The 24,259-nt window shown below is 42.4% G+C and overlaps 1 protein-coding gene across 1 annotated transcript; it reads right to left on the bottom strand.

Annotated features, from left to right (window-relative positions):
- Positions 1-23,352, bottom strand: LOC145850500 (deoxynucleoside triphosphate triphosphohydrolase SAMHD1-like). Its single transcript, XM_082971700.1, has 16 exons — positions 23,029-23,352; positions 15,923-15,989; positions 15,676-15,745; positions 13,296-13,456; positions 12,549-12,664; positions 12,349-12,419; positions 12,033-12,212; positions 11,478-11,578; positions 8,655-8,763; positions 8,421-8,512; positions 4,162-4,277; positions 3,753-3,892; positions 2,027-2,122; positions 1,757-1,861; positions 1,522-1,659; positions 1-1,326 (listed from the first exon to the last, which is right to left on the bottom strand). The coding sequence occupies exons 1-16, from the start codon at positions 23,210-23,212 to the stop codon at positions 1,225-1,227; spliced, it is 1,848 nt and encodes a 615-aa protein (XP_082827826.1). The 5' UTR covers positions 23,213-23,352; the 3' UTR covers positions 1-1,224.
- Between the last annotated feature and the right edge of the window lie 907 nt (positions 23,353-24,259).

The following is a 24,259-nucleotide window of genomic DNA, read 5'->3' as shown; positions in this document are numbered from 1 at the left end:
TTAGTCTTTCATTCAAAATTATATTATTTATTTAAAACAAAGTGCATAACTTAAATCAACAAACATGTCTGTCTGATCAACAGCTGTGGGCTCATCGAGGCAGACTTTAGGGTAAACATTGTGTTCATGTTGTTTAAATGAAGATAACGAGACTCCCAAATGATACCAAACACTAGACAGATAGCTGCTTGCCTCAGTAGGGTACATGGATGAAAACAAAGATAATATGATAACTTAACATTGTTTGTCAGTTAAAGTGGTGGCTTTTCTGAAGATAATTAAGCTACATTGTACCCTGATCTTTGATCTGTATGTGCTTAGCCAACTCCTACTTTAGTCTAGATACTGTAGATATGCATGACCAGGCTAACTATGGTAGCTGGGTATATAACAACTAAAACAGCGTAGAAACCATGCATAAAAGAAAGACAATGCCCTGAAACACAAACAACGGTTACCTGTTTGTTTGCATGTTGATCAATATAACACCAAGGATAAGTTCCCATTCAGCTTTGGGAGTATTACAAGGTAAAGCATGATTGTCCAAAGAGTAACTTCCACCAGGATGGATAAATATGTAAAAGTCGTTGCTTGGCTATCTGAAAGAGCCATGTGTGATAGTGGCACGTCAACATGCATAGCCTGGGAGAACAGGTATGTATACTCACATACTCCTACACTTATCTTATCATGAAATAGCATAACGTTAAGATAACCAAACCTAAAATGTACGCTTGAAATAAAACATCAAAAGTAAATAAAAGAAAGACTACATGATCTAATCCCTGGAAAACTGAATCAGAGTGAACAGAACCCTGAGTAAAGTGACTTCTTTCGAAAGCCTGACTCACATTTTCTTGAGGTGGTGGTCACCAACCCCTGGTCCTAGGGAGCAACAGGGTGTGCAGGCTTTTGTTCCAACCCATCGTGAACACACCTGATTCAGCTAGTCAGTTCATCTTAATGACCTAGATTAGCTGAACCAAGTGTGTTAGTGCTGGGTTGGAACAAAACCTTGCATACCCTGTGGCCCTCAAAGACCATGATTGGTAACCACTGCCGTAAACAGAAGGATTCTCTGTTGTTTCTCATCTTCCTCTTAAAAGAGTCTGGTCATCATTGATTGCAGCCCAGCCTCTTCCTCCCCTCATTATCCTCAGTGGCCCAGCCTCTTCCTCCCCTCATTATCCTCAGTGGCCCAGCCTCTTCCTCCCCTCATTATCCTCAGTGGCCCAGCCTCTTCCTCCCCTCATTATCCTCAGTGTCATTGTTGTGTGCCCAGCTTGCCTTAAGAGGGGTGAGCTCTGGTGCAATCACATCTCCATCCTAAACAAATGTGAACACAAACACACAGGGATACCAGTGTAAATTTTAAACATTGGGAAAATACTCTGTGTGGTGCAGGTAAGATAGTGATAGCTAGCTGGCTTGGCCTTGCACTGTCATCTTCCCCACACAATGTAAAAACGCTAAAAGCTTGAGGTAAAATGATATATAAAGGAAAGAGCGAGGCCTCCTGACCTGAGGTTTGGAGAAGTTCATATCCATACACCACTGGACAAAGTTCTTCTTAGCTGCCTCCATGGTCCTCTCATCAGTCTTCTTACAGTAGACCCTGATAAGCTGCTCAGCAAACCTTTCTGGCAGCAGCTTGGACACCTACAGGAACAACAATTGCCTTATATCATGTTTCCAAGCTCCAAAGATTATTGGATAATTCTAAAATAGGTATACGTAAGTGCATTGAAGTAGTGACCTGGTCCTTGCTGATCTGGTAAGCTTTGGTTGGGTCGTTCTTACAGTAGAAACGCATGTTGTTGATGGGGTTCTTCTCCTTCATACCCCAGTCCATGTTGATGATCTGATGGAGAGAAAGATAGGGAGGAGAGATGGACATGCAAAGAGATACCCATTTTCAACAGAGCAACTGGTAACAAAGGGTTACCTATAGAGAAGGCGGGGGGGATGGTATGGTAAAATGTATTCAATCAGTTCCCTGATTGAGGTGAAAAGACTGGACACTCACATGGACAACAAAGTCCCCTGGCTGCAGAGTAACATTTTGAAGGTCATTCTGAGGCCTGGACCTCGCCACACAGCCTGCCCAGTCCAGGAGCTTTTCCTGGGGGAAGAGAAGACGAGGATGAGAGGCACACAGGGGCGGAAATCACGACCCCCCCATCCTGGGAAAAATATGATTTGTCCCCCCCAATATATCACTGAAACATAACTATGTCATTTAAATAATATTCATAATACGCAATGAAAGCAATTGTGCTGATTATAGACACTTAATAGCGCGTTTTTAAGTTTCAAAAGATTGCGACACCCCCGCCCTTTGCCTCACAATGGTTTGATCCATTGCCAGTTCCTTAGCTTGCTAGGTAACAGAGAGGTCGTATCTACTGTCTGAAAGGCACTCAATGCACGTAACTGCCGTGAGGTTCATCCAGTCAATCGCGTGCACACACACTAGCTGAATATGCAGAGCTAGCGCGCAAATATTAACTATTAAGCTAGCTAGTACCAATTCCATTTATGTGGCCTCGTCAAAGATGGAATCAGCATGCAGATGATGTAAGTTACTGCTTCAAAGTCCCTGTGATAAGGTTAGCGATAAACTGAAGTCCAAACTGAACAGAACTACACTCTCTTCTACCATTGTCTTAAATATATTTAATGGTCTCGTTGCAAAAGCTAAATTGTCGCAAGGGAACTTTTATTTATTTATTTTATTTCACCTTTATTTAACCCGGGTAGCAAAGATTATAGCAAACACCACTGAAACTGAATTGGTGCTCGCTAGCTTTGCAAATTCAGCTATTGTTGGAAGCCAGCCAATATGAAACAAACTATTAAAATTACAAAAGGTTGCAGCATATGTTGTGTAAATGGTGAACTCATACAGCTGTCAACTCTTGTCATTTTAATCTGTTTCACATTTGCTAGCTACCTTTTAGATCGAAGCCCAAATAGAATGATTGAAGATGATAGAAGCCCATCTCCTACTGTAAATAACCTACACACTGTGTGTGTAGCCAGCCAGCCAGCCAGCCAGGTAGAAAAATGGCAGAAAAATAAAAGACGGACATCAGAGTATTTTTCAATACACCAAAACGCAAAGTAAGAACCCTAGTAGCCTAATATCTCAGACTAGTTGATAAAATGTTCATAAGAAAGAAATGAAATTCTAATGGAAATGTTTCACAATGATGTCATTAGGCAGAGCAGGCAACAGATGGCACACAGATAGCAGAGTTGGGGACAGATATGCAGGGACAGACTGGCAGAGACAGGGAGTCTCAGGTAAGTTTGTTGAGTCTTTGTTTGGCAACATTATGAAAGGTTCTCAATTTGTTTGACTTGTAAAATAGGAACATAATTGGAAAATGCCATGGATACCCCCACTCTCAACTTAAACTGGTGACTGAACTAAGATTTGTTAAAGGCAATGGTATTGCTGTTGTGATTAGTTGTGTAGTTTTGGGTACCGGTAGTTAGGAGTACGGCAAACACCTTATTTCTTTGGTTCCTCAATATACATTTACCATATTACAATGTAGGCTATGTGTTACAGCACTACTTTTGGTGTCCCCCTCAGGAATGGCTCTTGAGAAAATCTCATGTAATTGTCCCCTCCAAAGTGGATATCAGATTTTCGCCCCTGGAGGCACATAATATGAATCTCGTAGAAAGCTCCGCTAGTAAGCCCTGGAAGGATATCCTCTCTCCAAACACACGCACACACACACCTGTGAAACCTCCACGCGCTTCTCAGCCTGTGTCTCTCCCACACACTTGTAGAGGCGTCTGCAGGTGATGTTTTGGAGGATCTCTCTGGCCTCAGCCAGCTCAGAGGACGACGAGTACAGAATCTGCTCAATCACATGGTCTACAGGGGAAGGGAGGAGAGAGGGAGAGAGACAGGGGAGAGGGAGAGACAAGGTGATAAGGAGCGTGGGAAGATGATAGGTAATCATGCAAACCAAAGCCAGCAGTAATTGTATGGACAGGAATGTACCACACAAAAAAAACAGGTATGGCAAACCCAGCCTGTTTGGACAGCCTTGACGCATAAAACTCTCAAAGCTCTGGTTGTCTGGGTAAGTAGAACAGACCAGAGCCATTGTACACTTTATATTTCTATGGGGTTGAACGGACCAGTGAGTTTAGTGTAGGCCTCCATGTCGTCTATTGCTGTGGAGATGGTGAACATCTTTCCCCCTGAACCTTGAATCTGGATGTGGGGGTCCGCCTTGATAAAGGCCTCTGTGATCCTGAAAAAAGACAATATAACATCTCATTTTCAACATATAACATACAGCAGAAAAAAAACGAAATTTCTGAGAACCTGTATGAATGTATAAAAGATAGGAAATAAAACAGATATACAGTACCAGTCCAAAGTTTGGACACACCTACTCATTCCAGGGTTTTTCCCTTTGTTTTCTACTTTGTAGAATGATAATGAAGACATCAAAATTAAGAAATATTAAACAAATCAAAATATATTTTATATTTGAGATTCTTCAAAGTAGCCGCCCTTTGCCTTGATGACAGCTTTGCACACTCTTGGATCCTGGGGTAAACGTTGAACATTGTTATACTCAGAGTATAGGAACATTAGTTACAAAGGAGACATGAGGGGTCCATAATGAAGCTTGGGAGGGATATCATGTCTCTCAGGATTGGGTTAGAGGTTAGTTTAACATGGATCCAGATATCATGTCTCTCAGGATTGGGTTAGAGGTTAGTTTAACATGGATCCAGATATCATGTCTCTCAGGATTGGGTTAGAGGTTAGTTTAACATGGATCCAGATATCATGTCTCTCAGGGTTGGGTTAGAGGTTAGTTTAACATGGATCCAGATATCATGTCTCTCAGGGTTGGGTTAGAGGTTAGTTTAACATGGATCCAGATATCATGTCTCTCAGGATTGGGTTAGAGGTTAGTTTAACATGGATCCAGATATCATGTCTCTCAGGATTGGGTTAGAGGTTAGTTTAACATGGATCCAGATATCATGTCTCTCAGGGTTGAGTTAGAGGTTAGTTTAACATGGATCCAGATATCATGTCTCTCAGGATTGGGTTAGAGGTTAGTTTAACATGGATCCAGATATCATGTCTCTCAGGATTGGGTTAGAGGTTAGTTTAACATGGATCCAGATATCATGTCTCTCAGGGTTGGGTTAGAGGTTAGTTTAACATGGATCCAGATATCATGTCTCTCAGGATTGGGTTAGAGGTTAGTTTAACATGGATCCAGATATCATGTCTCTCAGGATTGGGTTAGAGGTTAGTTTAACATGGATCCAGATATCATGTCTCTCAGGATTGAGTTAGAGGTTAGTTTAACATGGATCCAGATATCATGTCTCTCAGGTTAGACGTTAGTTTAACATGGATCCAGATATCATGTCTCTCAGGATTGGGTTAGAGGTTAGTTTAACATGGATCCAGATATCATGTCTCTCAGGATTGGGTTAGAGGTTAGTTTAACATGGATCCAGATATCATGTCTCTCAGGATTGGGTTAGACGTTAGTTTAACATGGATCCAGATAGCATGTCTCTCAGGATTGGGTTAGAGATTAGTTTAACATGGATCCAGATATCATGTCTCTCAGGATTGGGTTAGAGGTTAGTTTAACATGGATCCAGATATCATGTCTCTCAGGGTTTGGTTAGAAGAAACCACACTTTGAAACCAAGATAAATAAAATAAAAGAATGATAGTAAAAAGCTTTGGAGCACATTGAATTAAATTCTGGGAAAAAGGCAAACTCAGCACCATAATTCATTGAAACAGATGGCTCATTCATCACACAACCAACTGATATTGCCAACTACATTAATGATTTTTTTCCATTGGCAAGATTAGCAAATTTAGGCATAACATGCCAGCAACAAACGCTGACACTACACATCCAAGTATATCTGACAAATTATGAAACGACAATAATTATACTTTTGAATTCCTTAAAGTGAGTGTGGAAGAGGTGAACAAATTATTGTTGTCTATCAACAATGACAAGCCACTGAGGTCTGACAACTTGGATGGAAGTACTGTGGATAACAGGGGATGATGTTGACACATCTTCAATTTGACCCTACTAGAAAGTGTGTGCCCTTAGGCCTGGAGGGAAGTTAAAGTCATTCCGCTACCTAAGAATAGTAAAGCCCCCTTTACTGGCTAAAATAGCCGACCAATCAGCCTGTTACCAACCCTTAGTAAACTTCTGTAAAAATAGTGTTTGACCAGATACAATGCTATTTCACAGTAAACAAATTGACAGACTTTCAGCACGCTCATAGGGACACTCAACAAGCACAGCACTTACACAAATGACTGATGATTGGCTGAGAGAAATTGATGAGGAAATGATTGTGTTGTGAGACTTCAGTGCAGATTTTGACGTTATCGATCATAGTCTGCTGATGGAAAAACGTATGTGTTATGGCTTTACACCCCCTGCTATAATGGCTTTACACCCCCTGCTATAATGTGGATAAAGAGTTACCTGTCTAACAGAACACAGAGGGGGTTCTTTAATGGAAGCCTCTCCAACATAATCCAGGTAGAAGCAGGAATTCCCCAGGGCAGCTGTTTTTTCGATCTTTACTAATGACATGTCACTGGCTTTGAGTAAAGGGTTAGGGTTAGGCTTTGAGTAAAGGCAGTGGCATGCTGTTAACCTGTTGGGGCTAGGGGGCAGTATTTTCACGGCTGGATAAAAAAACGTACCCGATTTAATCTGGTTACTAATCCTACCCAGTAACTAGAATATGCATATACTTATTATATATGGATAGAAAACACCCTAAAGTTTCTAAAACTGTTTGAATGGTGTCTGTGAGTATAACAGAACTCATTTGGCAGGCAAAAACCTGAGACATTTTCTTCCCCTGGTTTTGTCGCACCTGGACTACTGTTCAGTCGTGTGGTCAGGTGCCACAAAGAGGGACTTGGGAAAATTGCAGTTGGCTCAGAACAGGGCAGCACGGCTGGCCCTTGGATGTACACAGAGAGCTAAAATTAATAATATGCATGTCAATCTCATGGAAGAGAGATTGACTTCCTAATTACTTGTTTTTGTAAGAGGTGTTGACAAGCTGAAGGTACCGAGAAGTATTGACATGTTGAATGCACCGAGCTGTCTGTCTAAACTGCTGGCACACAGCTCAGACACCCATACATACCCCACAAGACATGCCACCAGAGGTCTGTCTAAACTACTGGCACACAGCTCAGACACCCATACATACCCCACCAGAGGTCTGTTTAAACTACTGGCACACAGCTCAGACACCCATACATACCCCACAAGACATGCCACCAGAGGTCTGTTTAAACTACTGGCACACAGCTCAGACACCCATACATACCCCACAAGACATGCCACCAGAGGTCTGTTTAAACTACTGGCACACAGCTCAGACACCCATCCATACCCCACAAGACATGCCACCAGAGGTCTCTTCACAGTGCCCAAGTCCAGAACAGACTATGGGAGGAGCACAGTACTACATAGAGCCATGACTACATGGAACTCTATTCCACATCAGGTAACTGATGCAGCAGGAGAATCAGATTTAAACAGCTGATAAAAACACACCTTATGGAACAGCGGGGAGTGTGAAGTAACAAACATAGGCACATACACAAGATAACACTGATTTTTCGTTGTAGATGTGTAGTAGTGGAGTAAAGGCCTGAGGACTGAACACTCAGTGTGTTGTAGATGTGTAGTAGTGGAGTAAAGGCCTGAACACTCAGTGTGTTGTAGATGTGTAGTAGTGGAGTAAAGGCCTGAACACTCAGTGTGTTGTAGATGTGTAGTAGTGGAGTAAAGGCCTGAACACTCAGTGTGTTGTAGATGTGTAGTAGTGGAGTAAAGGCCTGAACACTCAGTGTGTTGTAGATGTGTAGTAGTGGAGTAAAGGCCTGAACACTCGGTGTGAATTCTGTAACGAATGTATTGTAATGTTTTTAAAATTGTATAACTGCCTTCATTTTGCCAGACCCCAGGAAGAGTAGCCGCCGCCTTGGATCCATAATAAATACAAGATACAAATACCCCCACACACAGGGCATGAGTGGTCACTGAATGGTTTGATGAGCATGAACATGATGTAAACCATATGCCATGGCTGTCTCAGTCACCAGATCTCAACCCAATTGAACACTTATGGGATATTCCACCACAATCAACAAAACAACAAATGATAGAATTTATTGTGGAAGAATGGTGTCGCATCCCTCCAATTGACTTCCAGACACTTAGAAACTATGCCGAGGTGCATTGAAGCTGTTCTGGCTCGTAGTGGCCCAACAGCCTATTAAGATACTGTGTTGGTGTTTACTCTATTTTGGCAGTTACCTATATTAAAACACCTGCTGAGGTGAGAGTACTTACATTGTCTCTATGATGTTGCCCACCTTGTGCTGGTAGGCTCTTCTATGCAGGCAGTTGCGTGTGTGGAACATGTCATACAGATTACCCACTTCCTGTATGTGGACAACACACATGGATATCACCACTAAACTAGGTTAATCCCTAACTACTTTACCAATAATGAAAAGTTGAAGGAAAACATAAATGAAGGGAATGAATGGGAGGTGTAATCGAGGGCCAAGCTGAAGCATTTACCTTGTCTCGGGTGCAGATGTGCTTCTTCCCGTCCACCTCACACACACGGGCAAACTTGAGAAAGCGACGGTAGTCAAAGTTATTTTGGATACCCAGGTGGAAGCAGTCCCTGTGGGGTGAGAAAGTGAGGGAGTCTCTGTTGGTTTTGTCTGGGTTTTCCTTTACCTGTCAAACTGTTTTTGATGTATCCATTATGTTAAAATGTTGTTTAAAAATAAAAATAAATAATAATTTCAATGTTCTTGTTGTCATTTATGTAAAAAAAAGATCTCACTAAACAAAATGTAAATGTTTATGCATTTCCTCGAGACTAGGGTTGCAAAGGGTCGGAAACTTTCCCGGAATTTTTCCATGGGAAGTTAAGCCCGGGAATTTTGCTTAAATTCATTAAAAAAAAGTTATTTTATAACAGTGAACCTTTTTTATGGGATACACATTAGGCAATTCTAGGTCTTGTGGCATATTTTGGTTAAACTATCCCCAATTCAATGGAATTGCAACCCTCTGCATGCACAGTGCATTCTTCCATCACATGTACAGCTGATTCTCAAGATCTGGTACTCTAATGAGATGCTATTGAGCCCACACTACTACACTGTCTGAGCCAAGGACTACATGCTTTCTGGTAAGTTTTGATTACAATACTGGGTGGGGTGAATATATTTTATGACAGATTATTTTTGGTTAACTAGTAAATAGTAGCCTACATCAAAGTGTGTTTAAATCATTTCTAACTTGTTAACAATTTCTGCTAGTTATTGCTACTATGTGGGTTTTAGCTTGAGCCTGTTAATTCAGCTGTTTTCATACATGTTTCATTTTAAAACATTTATCTGACAAATGAGTTGTTTAATCTAACTACTTAATTATTTATCTGTATATGGAATTGTATTTGTTGTTCTTTTACTCATGTTTTTCTAATCTTCACAGGAAAAGGCCACAGGCACTATCTGATGTGTGGAGACATTTCACTGCAGCTAATGTAGAAGGACAAGCTGTGTACATTTGCAAATACTGTTCCAAATCATATGTGAGACAGAATAGCAACAACAAAAAAATCCAGAAAAACACATGTCAAAAATGTTATAAATTGATTAGCATTTTAATGAGGGAAATAAGTATTTGACCCCCTCTGCAAAACATGACTTAGTACTTGGTGGCAAAACCCTTTTTGGCAATCACAGAGGTCAGATGTTTCTTGTAGTTGGTCACCAGGTTTGCACACATCTCAGGAGGGATTTTGTCCCACTCCTCTTTGCAGATCTTCTCCAAGTCATTAAGGTTTCGAGGCTGACGTTTGGCAACTCGAACCTTCAGCTCCCTCCACAGATTTTCTATTGGATTAAGGTCTGGAGACTGGCTAGGCCACTCCAGGACCTTAATGTGCTTCTTCTTGAGCCACTCCTTTGTTGCCTTGGCCGTGTGTTTTGGGTCATTGTCATGCTGGAATACCCATCCACGACCCATTTTCAATGCCCTGGCTGAGGGAAGGAGGTTCTCACCCAAGATTTGACGGTACATGGCCCCGTCCATCGTCCCTTTGATGCGGTGAAGTTGTCCTGTCCCTTAGCAGAAAAACACTCCCAAAGCATAATGTTTCCACCTCCATGTTTGACGGTGGGGATGGTGTTCTTGGGGTCATAGGCAGCATTCCTCCTCCTCCAAACATGGCGAGTTGAGTTGATGCCAAAGAGCTCCATTTTGGTCTCATCTGACCACAACACTTTCACCAGTTGTCCTCTGAGTCATTCAGATATTCATTGGCAAACTTCAGACGGGCATGTATATGTGCTTTCTTGAGCAGGGGGACCGTGCGGGCGCTGCAGGATTTCAGTCCTTCACGGCGTAGTGTGTTACCAATTGTTTTCTTGGTGACTATAGTCCCAGCTGCCTTGAAATCATTGAAAAGATCCTCCCGTGTAGTTCTGAGCTGATTCCTCACCGTTCTCATGATCATTGCAACTCCACGAGGTGAGATCTTGCATGGAGCCCCAGGCCGAGGGAGATTGACAGTTCTTTTGTGTTTCTTCCATTTGCGAATAATCACACCAACTGTTGTCACCTTCTCACCAAGCTGCTTGGCGATGGTCATGTAGCCCATTCCAGCCTTGTGTAGGTCTACAATCTTGTCCCTGACATCCTTGGAGAGCTCTTTGGTCTTGGCCATGGTGGAGAGTTTGGAATCTGATTGATTGATTGCTTCTGTGGACAGGTGTCTTTTATACAGGTAACAAGCTGAGGAGCACTCCCTTTAAGAGTGTGCTCCTAATCTCAGCTTGTTACCTGTATAAAAGACACCTGGGAGACAGAAATCTTTCTGATTGAGAGGGGGTCAAATACTTATTTCCCTCATTAAAATGCCAATCAATTTATAACATTTTGACATGCATTTTTCTGGATTTTTTTGTTGTTATTCTGTCTCTCACTGTTCAAATAAACCTACCATTAAAATTATAGATTGATCCTTTCTTTGTCAGTGGGCAAACGTACAAATTCAGCAGGGGATCAAATACTTTTTCCCCTCACTGTAAATGTGATCATACTTTTTATTCACAAATGCGAGTGAAATGCTCGCACTGTGGAGCCCTGACCACCCACCAACATGGCTGGTGAAATAGACATCTTACCTGCCAATGCCAAAATCTACCCGCATTTGGCAGTTGTTCATTTTAGGCCCTGAAGATAATTTAAGAAAAGTTGCCCATAGTGCACTATTTTCCTAATATACTCCAATGGTCCTATGTATTGTTACATCTCTAATATAGCTTACTCCAGAAATGATCATAGTTTCTAAAAGGGATAAACTCCAACTGGGGGACTCACCTGGCGAAGTAGTCCCACTTGTCCACGTCGATGCCGTTCCTTTTGTTGGCCACAATCTCATAGAGGAAGGACTTCTTCTCTGGTCGGCCCTTATATGGCCACTGTGAAGAGAAAAAGAACAGACTCAGAATCCTGTGAGAACCGAGCATGAAACTCCAAATTAAATTCAACCCGTAGACAATTAACTGCTAGAAAGCATAAATAAATCATATTCATGAAGTAATATTGATTGATGTTTGTTGACTGATTGATGCTGATAGATGATTGTAACGTTTACCGCCCCAGCGGTGAAGGTTTCAGTGAGGAGGCAACAAGGGTCAGAATGGCATGCTGCCGGATTTCAGGCGTTGATTGAGGTCTGGTTTCATTTGAGAGCTCTACTATGATTTGATTTATTCAGTTTACCCCCAATTTATATTTTCTGTTTTGTTATCGTCATCTTTGGGCCTCTTCACCGAAACTTCTACCGCTCGGGCGGTCTCTGTTACCATCGGTGTCAGAAGTGGGGAAACGAACCCACGCCTACATGATTCTTAAATTGATTGATTGACTAACCGGCTCACTGGCTGGCTGATTTACTCCCTGGCTGAGAAGGACAGTGTTCTGTGGTCCAGCAATCTGCTCCTTGATGAAGACCAGGTCATCAGGAAGGACCAGGCCATGCTCCTTCATCACCGGCTCTAAGGCGTTCTCACGCACCAGGTGGTCAAACATTGCCAGGGACGCCTCCTCGTGCTGCAACACACACAAGGTGAGCGTACACACAAATACAGGTGACCTGCACATTTTTGAGCAAACACAGGAAGATATAGACACAAACATCAGACATGGAGAGCGAAAAAGAAACAGAATGAGGAAAGAAAGGTCTTACCTTCCACTTAGATTCTGGACGCACTTTAGGGATGAACATCCCATCAAACATATGGGAGAAAGGACCATGACCTGGAGAGTGAGAGATATCACATTTATGAGACAGTAAGATTGAAAAAAGTGTGTATATATATATATATATATATATATATATATGTGTGTGTGTGTGTGTGTGTGTGTGTGTGTGTGTGTGAGACTCACCCAGGTCGTGACAGAGACTGGCGATCTGGACACACAATATGTCTCTATGGGAGATGAAGAGCTCTGGTTGTCTCTCATTCAACTCCTGGACCAGCAGACCTGCCAGGTAACCCACCCTGAAACACACAACCACAACAACCATAACAACCATTTTCCAACTCATGAAACCTGCTAGGTAACCACTGGGAACTGAGAGCTTAAGGAAGAGGCTGAAAAGGATTTTTCTGTTGTGCCTGTTCAAATCAATGACAAGACAAATTTCTTCAGCCTCCTGAGGTTGAATATTGCGCCTTCTTCACCACGCTGTCTGTGTGGGTGGACCATTTCAGTTTGTCCGTGATGTGTACGCCGAGGAACTTAAAACTTTACACCTTCTCCACTACTGTCCCGTCGATGTGGATAGGGGGGTGCTCCCTCAAGTCCACGATCATCTCCTTTGTTTTGCTGACGTTGAGTGTGAGGTTATTTTCCTGACACCACACAAACACTTTGAATGCAGGGTAGCGCCTCTAAAACCACATAGACTAAATCCCAATTTGCGCATTACACTCTGCATCATGGATTTAAAAAGGTGTACACACCCTCTATAGGTCAAGCCCACACACCTTTAAACTATGAAGTGCTCAGGCACCCACACTTGTACTCTATGCTAGTGCAAACTTACACACACTCCTACATACCCTATGGAGTGTTCAGGCACCCACACTTGTACTCTACGCTAGTGCATACTCACACACTCCTACATACCCTATGGAGTGTTCGAAGCGGTTGTGGGAGGCTCCAGGGAAGACGAAGTATGTTCCTCCCAGCTGCTTAATGTGGCGGAGCCTCTGGAACTGAGGGGTGTCGATGATACAGACCAACAGAGGATGCATCTCTATATGTCCATGGATGGGGTCAATAAACACCTACAGGAGACAATAATACATCTTAGTGCTGATACTACTATTCCTCTATTGTTCCCTCTCTGGAATAGAAAAGGGTGCATCTCTAGTTATGTGGCCGTGGGTAGAGTAGGGTCATTACACTTGCAATAGAATTGAAAAACATTATAAAACAGGGAATAGAGAACATGATGGAATAGAAAAACAGCTATTACTCAGGGTGTTTTACTTCTTTCACCATAATAAATAAATAAATTAAATGAAGTACAATGTGGTTGAGGTGATTTTCTCTCCCATGGATTATTCTCTCTCTCTCCCTGTCCGTCAGTCTCTCTATGTGGGCTCAAAGTCAATGTTTCCCCTTTTGCTAATCATTTTCAGGATGGTCAAACGTTTTCAGTGTAAACTTAAATGACTAAAACCAGATATAAAGTATGTAGAAAAGACAGTGGAGCAATATTGTTTTTTAATAAGATCATATTTAAGAACTAACAATCACCAAAATAAAAAATAGACAAATCAGGGAGAATCTGAAATGTTGGGGCCTCCATGTATTTTGTTATAATGTTTGAGTCACTCAGATAGCATAAGAACAAGGCATAATGTTAACTCAGCCCCATGGCAAAGTGTGTAGAATTGCAGGATATTAACTTTGAAACTGCAACTTTTCTCTCAGCACAATGACAAATATGTAGAACAGCAGGAAACTAGCTTTAAACTTTAAAATGGTATTTCTGACCCATAGTAAAATGTGTAGAATTTCAGAAAATTCAGATTAAAAGAGCAACACTTGGGCTCTGCAGCCAAGAGGGCCTCTAAAACCTCTATTGTGTCCCCTGTGCTCTGCAGCCAAGAGGGCCTCTAAAACCTCTATTGTGTTACCTTGGGCTCTGCAGCCAAGAGGGCCTCTAAAACCTCTATTGTGTTACCTTGGCCTCTGCAGCCAAGAGGGCCTCTAAAACCTCTATTGTGTTACCTTGGGCTCTGCAGCCAAGAGGGCCTCTAAAACCTCTATTGTGTTACCTTGGGCTCTGCAGCCAAGAGGGCCTCTAAAACCTCTATTGTGTTACGTTGGCCTCTGCAGCCAAGAGGGCCTCTAAAACCTCTATTGTGTTACCTTGGGCTCTGCAGCCAAAAGGGCCTCTAAATCCTCTATTGTGTCCCCTGTGCTCTGCAGCCAAGAGGGCCTCTAAAACCTCTATTGTGTTACCTTGGGCTCTGCAGCCAAGAGGGCCTCTAAAACCTCTATTGTGTTACCTTGGGCTCTGCAGCCAAGAGGGCCTCTAAAACCTCTATTGTGTTACGTTGGCCTCTGCAGCCAAGAGGGCCTCTAAAACCTCTATTGTGTTACCTTGGGCTCTGCAGCCAAGAGGGCCTCTAAAACCTCTATTGTGTTACCTTGGACTCTGCAGCCAAGAGGGCCTCTAAAACCTCTATTGTGTTTTCTTGGGCTCTGCAGCCAAGAGGGTCTCTAAAACCTCTATTGTGTTACCTTGGTCTCTGCAGCCAAGAGGTCCTCTAAAACCTATATTGTGTTACCTTGGGCTCTGCAGCCAAGAGGGCCTCTAAAAACTCTATTGTGTTACCTGGGTCTCTGCAGCCAAGAGGGCCTCTAAAAACTCTATTGTGTTACCTGGGTCTCTGCAGCCAAGAGGGCCTCTAAAACCTCTATTGTGTTACCTTGGCCTCTGCAGCCAAGAGGGCCTCTAAAACCTCTATTGTGTTACCTTGGGCTCTGCAGCCAAGAGGGCCTCTAAAACCTCTATTGTGTCCCCTGGGCTCTGCAGCCAAGAGGGCCTCTAAAACCTCTATTGTGTTACCTTGGGCTCTGCAGCCAAGAGGGCCTCTAAAACCTCTATTGTGTTACCTTGGGCTCTGCAGCCAAGAGGGCCTCTAAAACCTCTATTGTGTTACCTTGGGCTCGGCAGCCAAGAGGGTCTCTAAAACCTCTATTGTGTTACCTTGGTCTCTGCAGCCAAGAGGTCCTCTAAAACCTATATTGTGTTACCTTGGGCTCTGCAGCCAAGAGGGCCTCTAAAACCTCTATTGTGTTACCTTGGGCTCTGCAGCCAAGTGGGCCTCTAAAACCTCTATTGTGTTACCTTGGCCTCTGCAGCCAAGAGGGCCTCTAAAACCTCTATTGTGTTACCTTGGTCTCTGCAGCCAAGAGGGCCTCTAAAACCTCTATTGTGTAACCTGGGTCTCTGCAGCCAAGAGGGCCTCTAAAACCTCTATTGTGTTACCTTGGTCTCTGCTGCAATCTGCCACAGCTTCTTCAGGCAGTGCAGAATCTGCAGCCGTGTGCCAAGAGGCCTGAGGAGAGAGAGAGAGAGTCAGTTCATAATCATGACACCAAAATCAGAACATCACAATCCTCAAGAAATTGACTAAGAGAAATATGTCACAACAAATCAACCAAAATTAGAAGGTGCACATTAGATTGGAACACGGAAATGACCCCACCCCATACTGAAACCACACCACACATACCTTATGCCCATATTCTCCAGATGTGTCTCTGTGAGGTATCGTAACCCCACTCCTGTTATCTGTTGCTCTGTGTGGGGGAAAACCAAACAAAAAGGACAGATCATCTTTCCTGTGTGCAAGTCTACCAACCTTCTTCTTCATCAGATGAATTCAGTTATTTGGCTGGAACAACCTTGATGCTGGGCACTAACAGATACCATAGAGAAAGTAAGGAGGGTAGATTGTGATGGGGGATGGATGGGTGGTTACTTAGCCCAATAATGGATTAAAGAAGCCTTATGGTCGGGGTGGGAAATGTACTTTTTGGTCTACCAACAGTAGTGGCTGGTGGATGCCCAAATTTTACCAGACACATTTTGGGGGGCAAAATTCATAAAGAAATCACAGAAAATGCATGCACATGTTTTGTAATGTTAAAACACTTACTGAATGGTTGTGAAATTGATTGAAAGTGATTTCAAAGAAAAGAGCGCAACAGATCGAGACAGACAGTAGTGGATATCAGTGTGTGTTCCAGCCGGCAAGGTCTCCATATTTCACTCTCTTGTTTGAACCTATGCTGCACCCCACCCCATTTTCACCACCGTAATGTTGAAAATATTCTCTTACAGAGCTGACACACACACACACACACACACACACACACAATGGGCTTTGGATCCCAAAAATATTCTCAGAAATGCGCTGTGTGACCACCTGCCAATGTGGATGGAAATATTAGACCTTCTACCTGCCAATGCCAAAATGTACTAACATTTAGCTGGTGGCTGGTGTTAATTTCCCACCCTGCTTATAGTCCAAGGACCTTATATGTTCAGTTTAAAAGGTTGAATTGGCTCTGGAACCCAAAACAGCCAAATACTCCATCTAAACGTAAATCGATTCTCGATTGCGATACGGTTCTAGAAACATAAATCACATCAAAATAATTTCACAACTGAAAAATACAGACTTACTGTACACTGTTTTAACAGAGTTGCAGCAGGCAGTACTTTCATATCACATCAAAATACAGAGTTACTGGACACTGTTTAATACAGACTTACTGGACACTGTTTAATACAGACCTACTGGACACTGTTTAATACAGACCTACTGGACACTGTTTAATACAGACTTACTGGACACTGTTTAATACAGACTTACTGGACACTGTTTAATACAGACCTACTGGACACTGTTTAATACAGACTTACTGGACACTGTTTAACACAGACTTACTGGACACTGTTTAACACAGACTTACTGTACACTGTTTAATACAGACTTACTGGACACTGTTTAATACAGACTTACTGGACACTGTTTAACAGAGTTGCAGCAGTATTTTTCAGTAACAAGATGTTTGTGGTGTCCGTCTTCCGGTTACACACAGGTGTTTCGAGACACAGCTAGCTAATTAGCACAGGTAGACTATTCTGTTGTAGTCTGATGGCTGATGGGGAAAATGGTGGAAGTGAATGCTGAGTTTGAATCAAGCAGCACGTCGAGCAAAGGTTGATGAAGATTAATGTTCTGAATGGACAACAGTAGTGTCAAACTGGAACAAAAAAAGAAATTGTCAAAAATTGGAGTGAAGGATACGTCTATGAATGGTAACGAATCGCTTCCTGTTGGGATGCGTTTGTTGAGTAAGGATGCATACAGTATTTGGGAAACCCACTTGAGGTGTTGAAAATAGTGAAGTGTGTGCTGGGAAAAGTCAAGACTGTCAGAGTGACCAAGAGTGGTCTTATTTTGATTCATTGCAGTGGGCCTTAATAAAATAATCCGGACAACAAAAGTTTTGTACTTTGAACTTCGGAGTAGAGAGCCCGTCAAAGGAGTCATCTCAGGGGTGACGACAGATGTTCAGATTTAATACCTGAAGAGAATTCCTGGTGTGGTTGGTGCCTGGAGTCTGACTAACTGGGTGAATGGAGAAAGAGGAAAGACACAGGAGCTCCCCAGAGCTGAGTACCGGCACCTCAAATGTTCTATTGCTTGAGCTCCTCTTCCTCTTATAGAATATCAGCTCAAAAGTATAGTGGAGCTCCTGCACCTCAATATAAACAGTCCCAGCACCCAAAATGAGTACCAGAACCTATTTCAGTCCAAGTCAAGCACTGATAAGAAGTAATCTGGTAGGCATATTTTATAATGAAAGGAAGAGAGCTGGAAAGATTTTTAAAATACATTGAGGAACTATTGTAATTCTCAATGGATGTAAAAACAGACGTTTGTTTGCTTGCTATTTGAGGTGAAGAAAACATTACTTTGAGAAGCTCCACAGGTGGTGGTGCGATAAGCAAATCAGAAATACTATCAGTTCCCCAAATGTGCACATGTATATGGGTTAGGGTTAACCCACATGTATATGGGTTAGGGTTAACCCACATGTATATGGGTTAACCCACATGTATATGGGTTAGGGTTAACCCACATGTATATGGGTTAGGGTTATCCCACATGTATATGGGTTAGGGTTATCCCACATGTATATGGGTTAGGGTTATCCCACATGTATATGGGTTAGGGTTATCCCACATGTATATGGGTTAGGGTTAACCCACATGTATATGGGTTAGGGTTAACCCACATGTATATGGGTTAGGGTTATCCCACATGTATATGGGTTAGGGTTAACCCACATGTATACGGGTTAACCCACATGTATATGGGTTAGGGTTAACCCACATGTATACGGGTTAACCCACATGTATACGGGTTAGCCCACATGTATACGGGTTAGCCCACATGTATACGGGTTAACCCACATGTATACGGGTTATCCCACATGTATACGGGTTAGGGTTATCCCACATGTATACGGGTTAGGGTTATCCCACATGTATACGGGTTAGAGTTATCCCACATGTATACGGGTTAGGGTTATCCCACATGTATACGGGTTAGGGTTAACCCACATGTATACGGGTTAGGGTTAACCCACATGTATACGGGTTAGGGTTAACCCACATGTATACGGGTTAGGGTTAACCCACATGTATACGGGTTAGGGTTAACCCACATGTATACGGGTTAGGGTTAACCCACATGTATACGGGTTAGGGTTAACCCACATGTATACGGGTTAGGGTTAACCCACATGTATACGGGTTAGGGTTAACCCACATGTATACGGTTAGGGTTAACCCACATGTATACGGGTTAGGGTTAACCCACATGTATACGGGTTAGGGTTAACCCACATGTATACGGGTTAGGGTTAACCCACATGTATACGGGTTAGGGTTAACCCACATGTATACGGGTTAGGGTTAACCCACATGTATACGAAATATGGCCGTGTGGGAACCCTATCCACAACCCTTTTTTTTTTAAACAATTATTTCTCCCTGCTATGCTTCCAAAACCGTACCGCAAGCGATGCATGTTAATGTTCAGACCAGTAGTATACTGGAGGTGATGGATTTGTTACTGTGTAGTTAAATGTTTTTGCACCAAAGAAAACAACAATACAGATAAAAATGAATAAATAAACGGTGTGCAGGTGTAGTTAGAAGCTCAGGGGCTTGTATAAAAACCACACCACCAAAAACTATATACAATACGTACAGTTGAAGTCGGAAGTTTACATACACCTTAGCCAAATACATTTAAACTCAGTTTTTCACCATTCCTGCCATTTAATCCTAGTAAAAATTCAGTTAGGATCACCACTTTATTTAAAGAATGTAAAATGTCAGAATAATAGTAGAGAGAATGATTTATTTCAGCTTTTTTTCTTTCATCACATTCCCAGAAGGTCAGAAGTTTACATAAACTCAATTAGTATTTGGTAGCATTGCCTGTAAATTGTTTAACTTGGGTCAAACGTTTCAGGTAGCCTTCCACAAGCTTCCCACAATACGTTGGGTGAATTTTGGCCCATTCCTGACAGAGCTGGTGTAACTGAGTCAGGTTTGTAGGCCTCCTTGCTTGCACACGCCTTTTCAGTTCTGCCAACAAATGTTAATTAGGAATGAGGTCAGGGCTTTGTGATGGCCACTCCAATATCTTGAATTTGTTGTCCTTAAGCCTTTCTGCCACAACTTTGGAAGTATTCTTTGGATCATTGTCCATTTGGAAGACCAATTTGCGACCAAGCTTTAACTTCCTGACTGATGTCTTGAGATGTTGCTTCAATACATCCACATTTTCCTACCTCATGACGCCATCTATTTTGTGAAGTGCACCAGTCCCTCCTGCAGCAAAGCACCCCCCACAAAATGATGCTGCCACCCCCGTGCTTCACGGTTGGGATGGTGTTCTTCGGCTTGCAAGCCTCCCCCTTTTTCCTCCAAACATAACGATGCTCATTATGACCAAACAGTTCTATTTTTGTTTCATCAGACCAGAGGACATTTCTCCAAAAAGTATGATCTTTGTCCCCATGTGCAGTTGCAAACTGTAGTCTGGCTTTTTTTAATGGCGATTTTGGAGCAGTGGCTTCTTCCTTGCTAAGCGGCCTTTCAGGTTATGTCGTTTCCCCCAGCATCTTCACAAGGTCCTTTGCTGTTGTTCTGGGATTGATTTGCACTTTTTTCGCACCAGAGTACATTCATCTCTAGGAGACAGAACGCGTCTCCTTCCTGAGCGGTATGATGGCTGCGTGATCCCATGGTGTTTATACTTGCGTACTATTGTTTGCACAGGTGGTACCTTCAGGCGTTTGGAAATTGCTCCCAAGGATGAACCAGACTTGTGGAGGTCAACAATTTTTTTCTGAGGTCTTGGCTGATTTCTTTTGATTTTTCCCATGATGTCAAGCAAAGAGGCGCTGAGTTTGAAGGTAGGCATTGAAATACATCCACAAGTACACCTCCAATTGAGTCAAATGATGTCAATTAGCCTATCAGAAGCTTCTAAAGCCATGACATCATTTTCTGGAATTTTCCAAGCTGTTTAAAGGCACAGTCAACTTAGTGTATGTAAACTTCTGACCCACTGGAATTGTGATACAGTGAAATATAAGTGAAATAATCTGTCTGTTAACAATTGTTGGGAAAATTACTTGTGTCATGCACAAGGTAGATGTCCTAACCGACTTGCCAAAACTATAGATTGTTAACAAGAAATTTGTGGAGTGGTTGAAAAACGAGTTTTAATGACTCCAATCTAAGTGTATGTCAACTTCCGACTTCAACTGTAGTTGGCCTAGCTAGGGTACTATAGTTCAAAGGACAATGTAAATTAGTCTTTAGGGTAGTGCGAACCGCCCAGTACATCACTGGGGCCAAGCTTCCTGCCATCTAGGACCTCTATACCAGGCGGTGTCAGAGGAAGGCCCTAAAAATGGTCAAAGACTCCAGCCACTCAAGTCATAGACTGTTCTCTCTGCAACCACATGGTACCGGAGCGCCAAGTCTAGGTCCAAGAGGCTTCTAAACTGCTTCTACCCCCAAGACATAAGACTCCTGAACATCTAATCAAATGGCTACCCAGACTATTTGCATTGCCCCCCCCTCCCCTCTCCACACCACTGCTACTCTCTGTTGTCATCTATGCATAGTCACTTTAATTAACTCTACCTACATGTACATACTACCTCAACTAACCGGTACTGTTATTTTTTTACTGCTCCTCTTTATTACTTTTATCTCTTATTCTTATCCGTATTTTTTTAAACCGCAATGTCGGTTAGGGGCTCGTATGTAAGCATTTCACTGTGAGGTCTACTACACCTGTTGTATTCAGCATTTCACTGTGAGGTCTACTACACCTGTTGTATTCAGCATTTCACTGTGAGGTCTACTACACCTGTTGTATTCAGCATTTCACTGTGAGGTCTACTACACCTGTTGTATTCAGCATTTCACTGTAAGGTCTACTACACCTGTTGTATTCAGCATTTCACTGTGAGGTCTACTACACCTGTTGTATTCTGCATTTCACTGTGAGGTCTACTACACCTGTTGTATTCAGCATTTCACTATGAGGTCTACTACACCTGTTGTATTCAGCATTTCACTGTGAGGTCTACTACACCTGTTGTATTCAGCATTTCACTGTAAGGTCTACTACACCTGTTGTATTCAGCATTTCACTGTGAGGTATACTACACCTGTTGTATTCAGCATTTCACTGTGAGGTCTACTACACCTGTTGTATTCAGCATTTCACTATGAGGTCTACTGCACCTGTTGTAATCAGCATTTCACTGTAAGGTCTACTACACCTGTTGTATTCTGCATTTCACTGTGAGGTCTACTACACCTGTTGTATTCAGCATTTCACTGTAAGGTCTACTACACCTGTTGTATTCTGCATTTCACTGTAAGGTCTACTACACCTGTTGTATTCAGCATTTCACTGTAAGGTCTACTACACCTGTTGTATTCAGCATTTCACTGTAAGGTCTACTACACCTGTTGTATTCTGCATTTCACTGTAAGGTCTACTACACCTGTTGTATTCAGCATTTCACTGTAAGGTCTACTACACCTGTTGTATTCAGCATTTCACTGTGAGGTCTACTACACCTGTTGTATTCAGCATTTCACTGTGAGGTCTACTACACCTGTTGTATTCAGCATTTCACTGTAAGGTCTACTACACCTGTTGTATTCTGCATTTCACTGTGAGGTCTACCTACACCTGTTGTATTCAGCATTTCACTGTAAGGTCTACTACACCTGTTGTATTCAGCATTTCACTGTGAGGTCTACTACACCTGTTGTAATCAGCATTTCACTGTAAGGTCTACTACACCTGTTGTATTCAGCATTTCACTGTAAGGTCTACTACACCTGTTGTATTCTGCATTTCACTGTGAGGTCTACTACACCTGTTGTATTCAGCATTTCACTATGAGGTCTACTACACCTGTTGTATTCAGCATTTCACTGTTTTTTTTTCAATTTGATTTGATTTTAGCAATTACTCTGCTGCTGGGTCAGCAGCATCATGTGTATGTAGCTAGTTAGAGAAGACATGCAAAACAGTGATCAGTCAAATATCATGTGTATGTAGCTAGTTAGAGAAGACATGCAAAACAGTGTTCTGTCAAATATCATGTGTATGTAGCTAGTTAGAGAAGACATGCAAAACAGTGATCTGTCAAATATCATGTGTATGTAGCTAGTTAGAGAAGACATGCAAAACAGTGATCACAACAATCGAACCTGTGAATTTCTCCTCCCATGCCCCGAGACCTTCCTGACGCAGGTATCTGCAAGTGTCCTCGACATCGCACTGCCTTAAGTCCCCGTCCCGCGACAACCCGGTATAAACGCTCTGCTCCGGGGTTTTGAAATGGTCACTGTCAGCGGTCGGTAAATCTTCTCTGGAACGCTTTCGCTTATCCATATTGATCGGTAATAGAAAAGCGCCGGTAACACAATAAAGCAGTACTCTCGATCACTACTGTAAGTCGCTCTGTCTGCTAAATGACTAAAATGTAAATGTCAAAAATGGTAAACCACACCTTCTTCTTTGGGATTGGGTTGGCGGATCGTAGCCAACTTTTAGGCGCATACACTGCCACCTAATGTATTGGAGTGTGGAGCCAGTCACAGCCTACCGACATGAACGTCCGGTAATACAAAATTGGGAAAAAGGAAAATGACCCTGCCAACTATTAGCCCTCATGAAACTCTCCACATTTCACTATTTAAAATATTCTGCAGTAAAACCTTGCAATACCAAGTATTTCTCTACAGCTGCCACCACAACCTCTATTTCTGTGACCTACATTCTATTTCAGCAGTTAACAACTATGAATACTAAGAAACCCACTTTACTGAAGCACATATTATTCCTATCCCACTCTATTGGTCTCTGCCTACTCATCCTATCAGGATCCCTCACCCTGTACCCATCTTCCTCTACCACTCTCTTCACATTGTTACTCAATTTGAGTCATTTGTGACTCACCACCTGGATTCGGACTTATGTAGCAAATTTAGAAATTGTGTTTTTTATATTGGATCATTTATATTGGATCATTTATATTGGATCATTTATATTGGATCATTTTATATTGGATCATTTATATTGGATCATTTATATTGGATCATTTATATTGGATCATTTTATATTGGATAATTCCGACGATACCCCCGGACAGGGCCGGGGGTATCGTCGGATGGGGCCACAGTGTCTCCTGATCCCTCCTGTATGCCTCCAGTATTTAGGCTGCAGTAGTTTATGTGTCGGGGGGCTAGGGTCAGTCTGTTATATCTGGAGTATTTCTCCTGTCTTATCCGGTGTCCTGTGTGAATTTAAGTATGCTCTTTCTAATTCTCTCTTTCTCTCTTCATGGTCCTAGGACCTGAGCCCTAGGACCATGCCTCAGGACTACCTGACATGATGACTCCTTCCTGTCCCCAGTCCACCTGGCCGTGCTGCTGCTCC

Source organism: Salmo salar, unplaced genomic scaffold, assembly GCF_965601325.2.
Source record: "Salmo salar unplaced genomic scaffold, fSalSal1 ptg000378l, whole genome shotgun sequence".
Lineage (NCBI taxonomy): Eukaryota > Metazoa > Chordata > Actinopteri > Salmoniformes > Salmonidae > Salmo > Salmo salar.
The sequence above is the reverse complement of the archived record's forward strand: the minus strand, read 5'-3'. Positions and strand labels throughout refer to the sequence as shown.

What these genes read in the sequence shown, in the direction of transcription:
- LOC145850500 (XM_082971700.1), bottom strand. Translation starts at nt 23,212, where the DNA reads ATGGATAAGCGAAAGCGTTCCAGAGAAGATTTACCGACCGCTGACAGT. An exon ending in CTGGAGAATATGGGCATAAG is followed by an intron (nt 15,746 to 15,922) that starts GTATGTGTGGTG and finishes CTCTCTCCTCAG; the next exon opens with GCCTCTTGGCACACGGCTGC. An exon ending in ACATCTGCACCCGAGACAAG is followed by an intron (nt 8,513 to 8,654) that starts GTAAATGCTTCA and finishes GTCCACATACAG; the next exon opens with GAAGTGGGTAATCTGTATGA.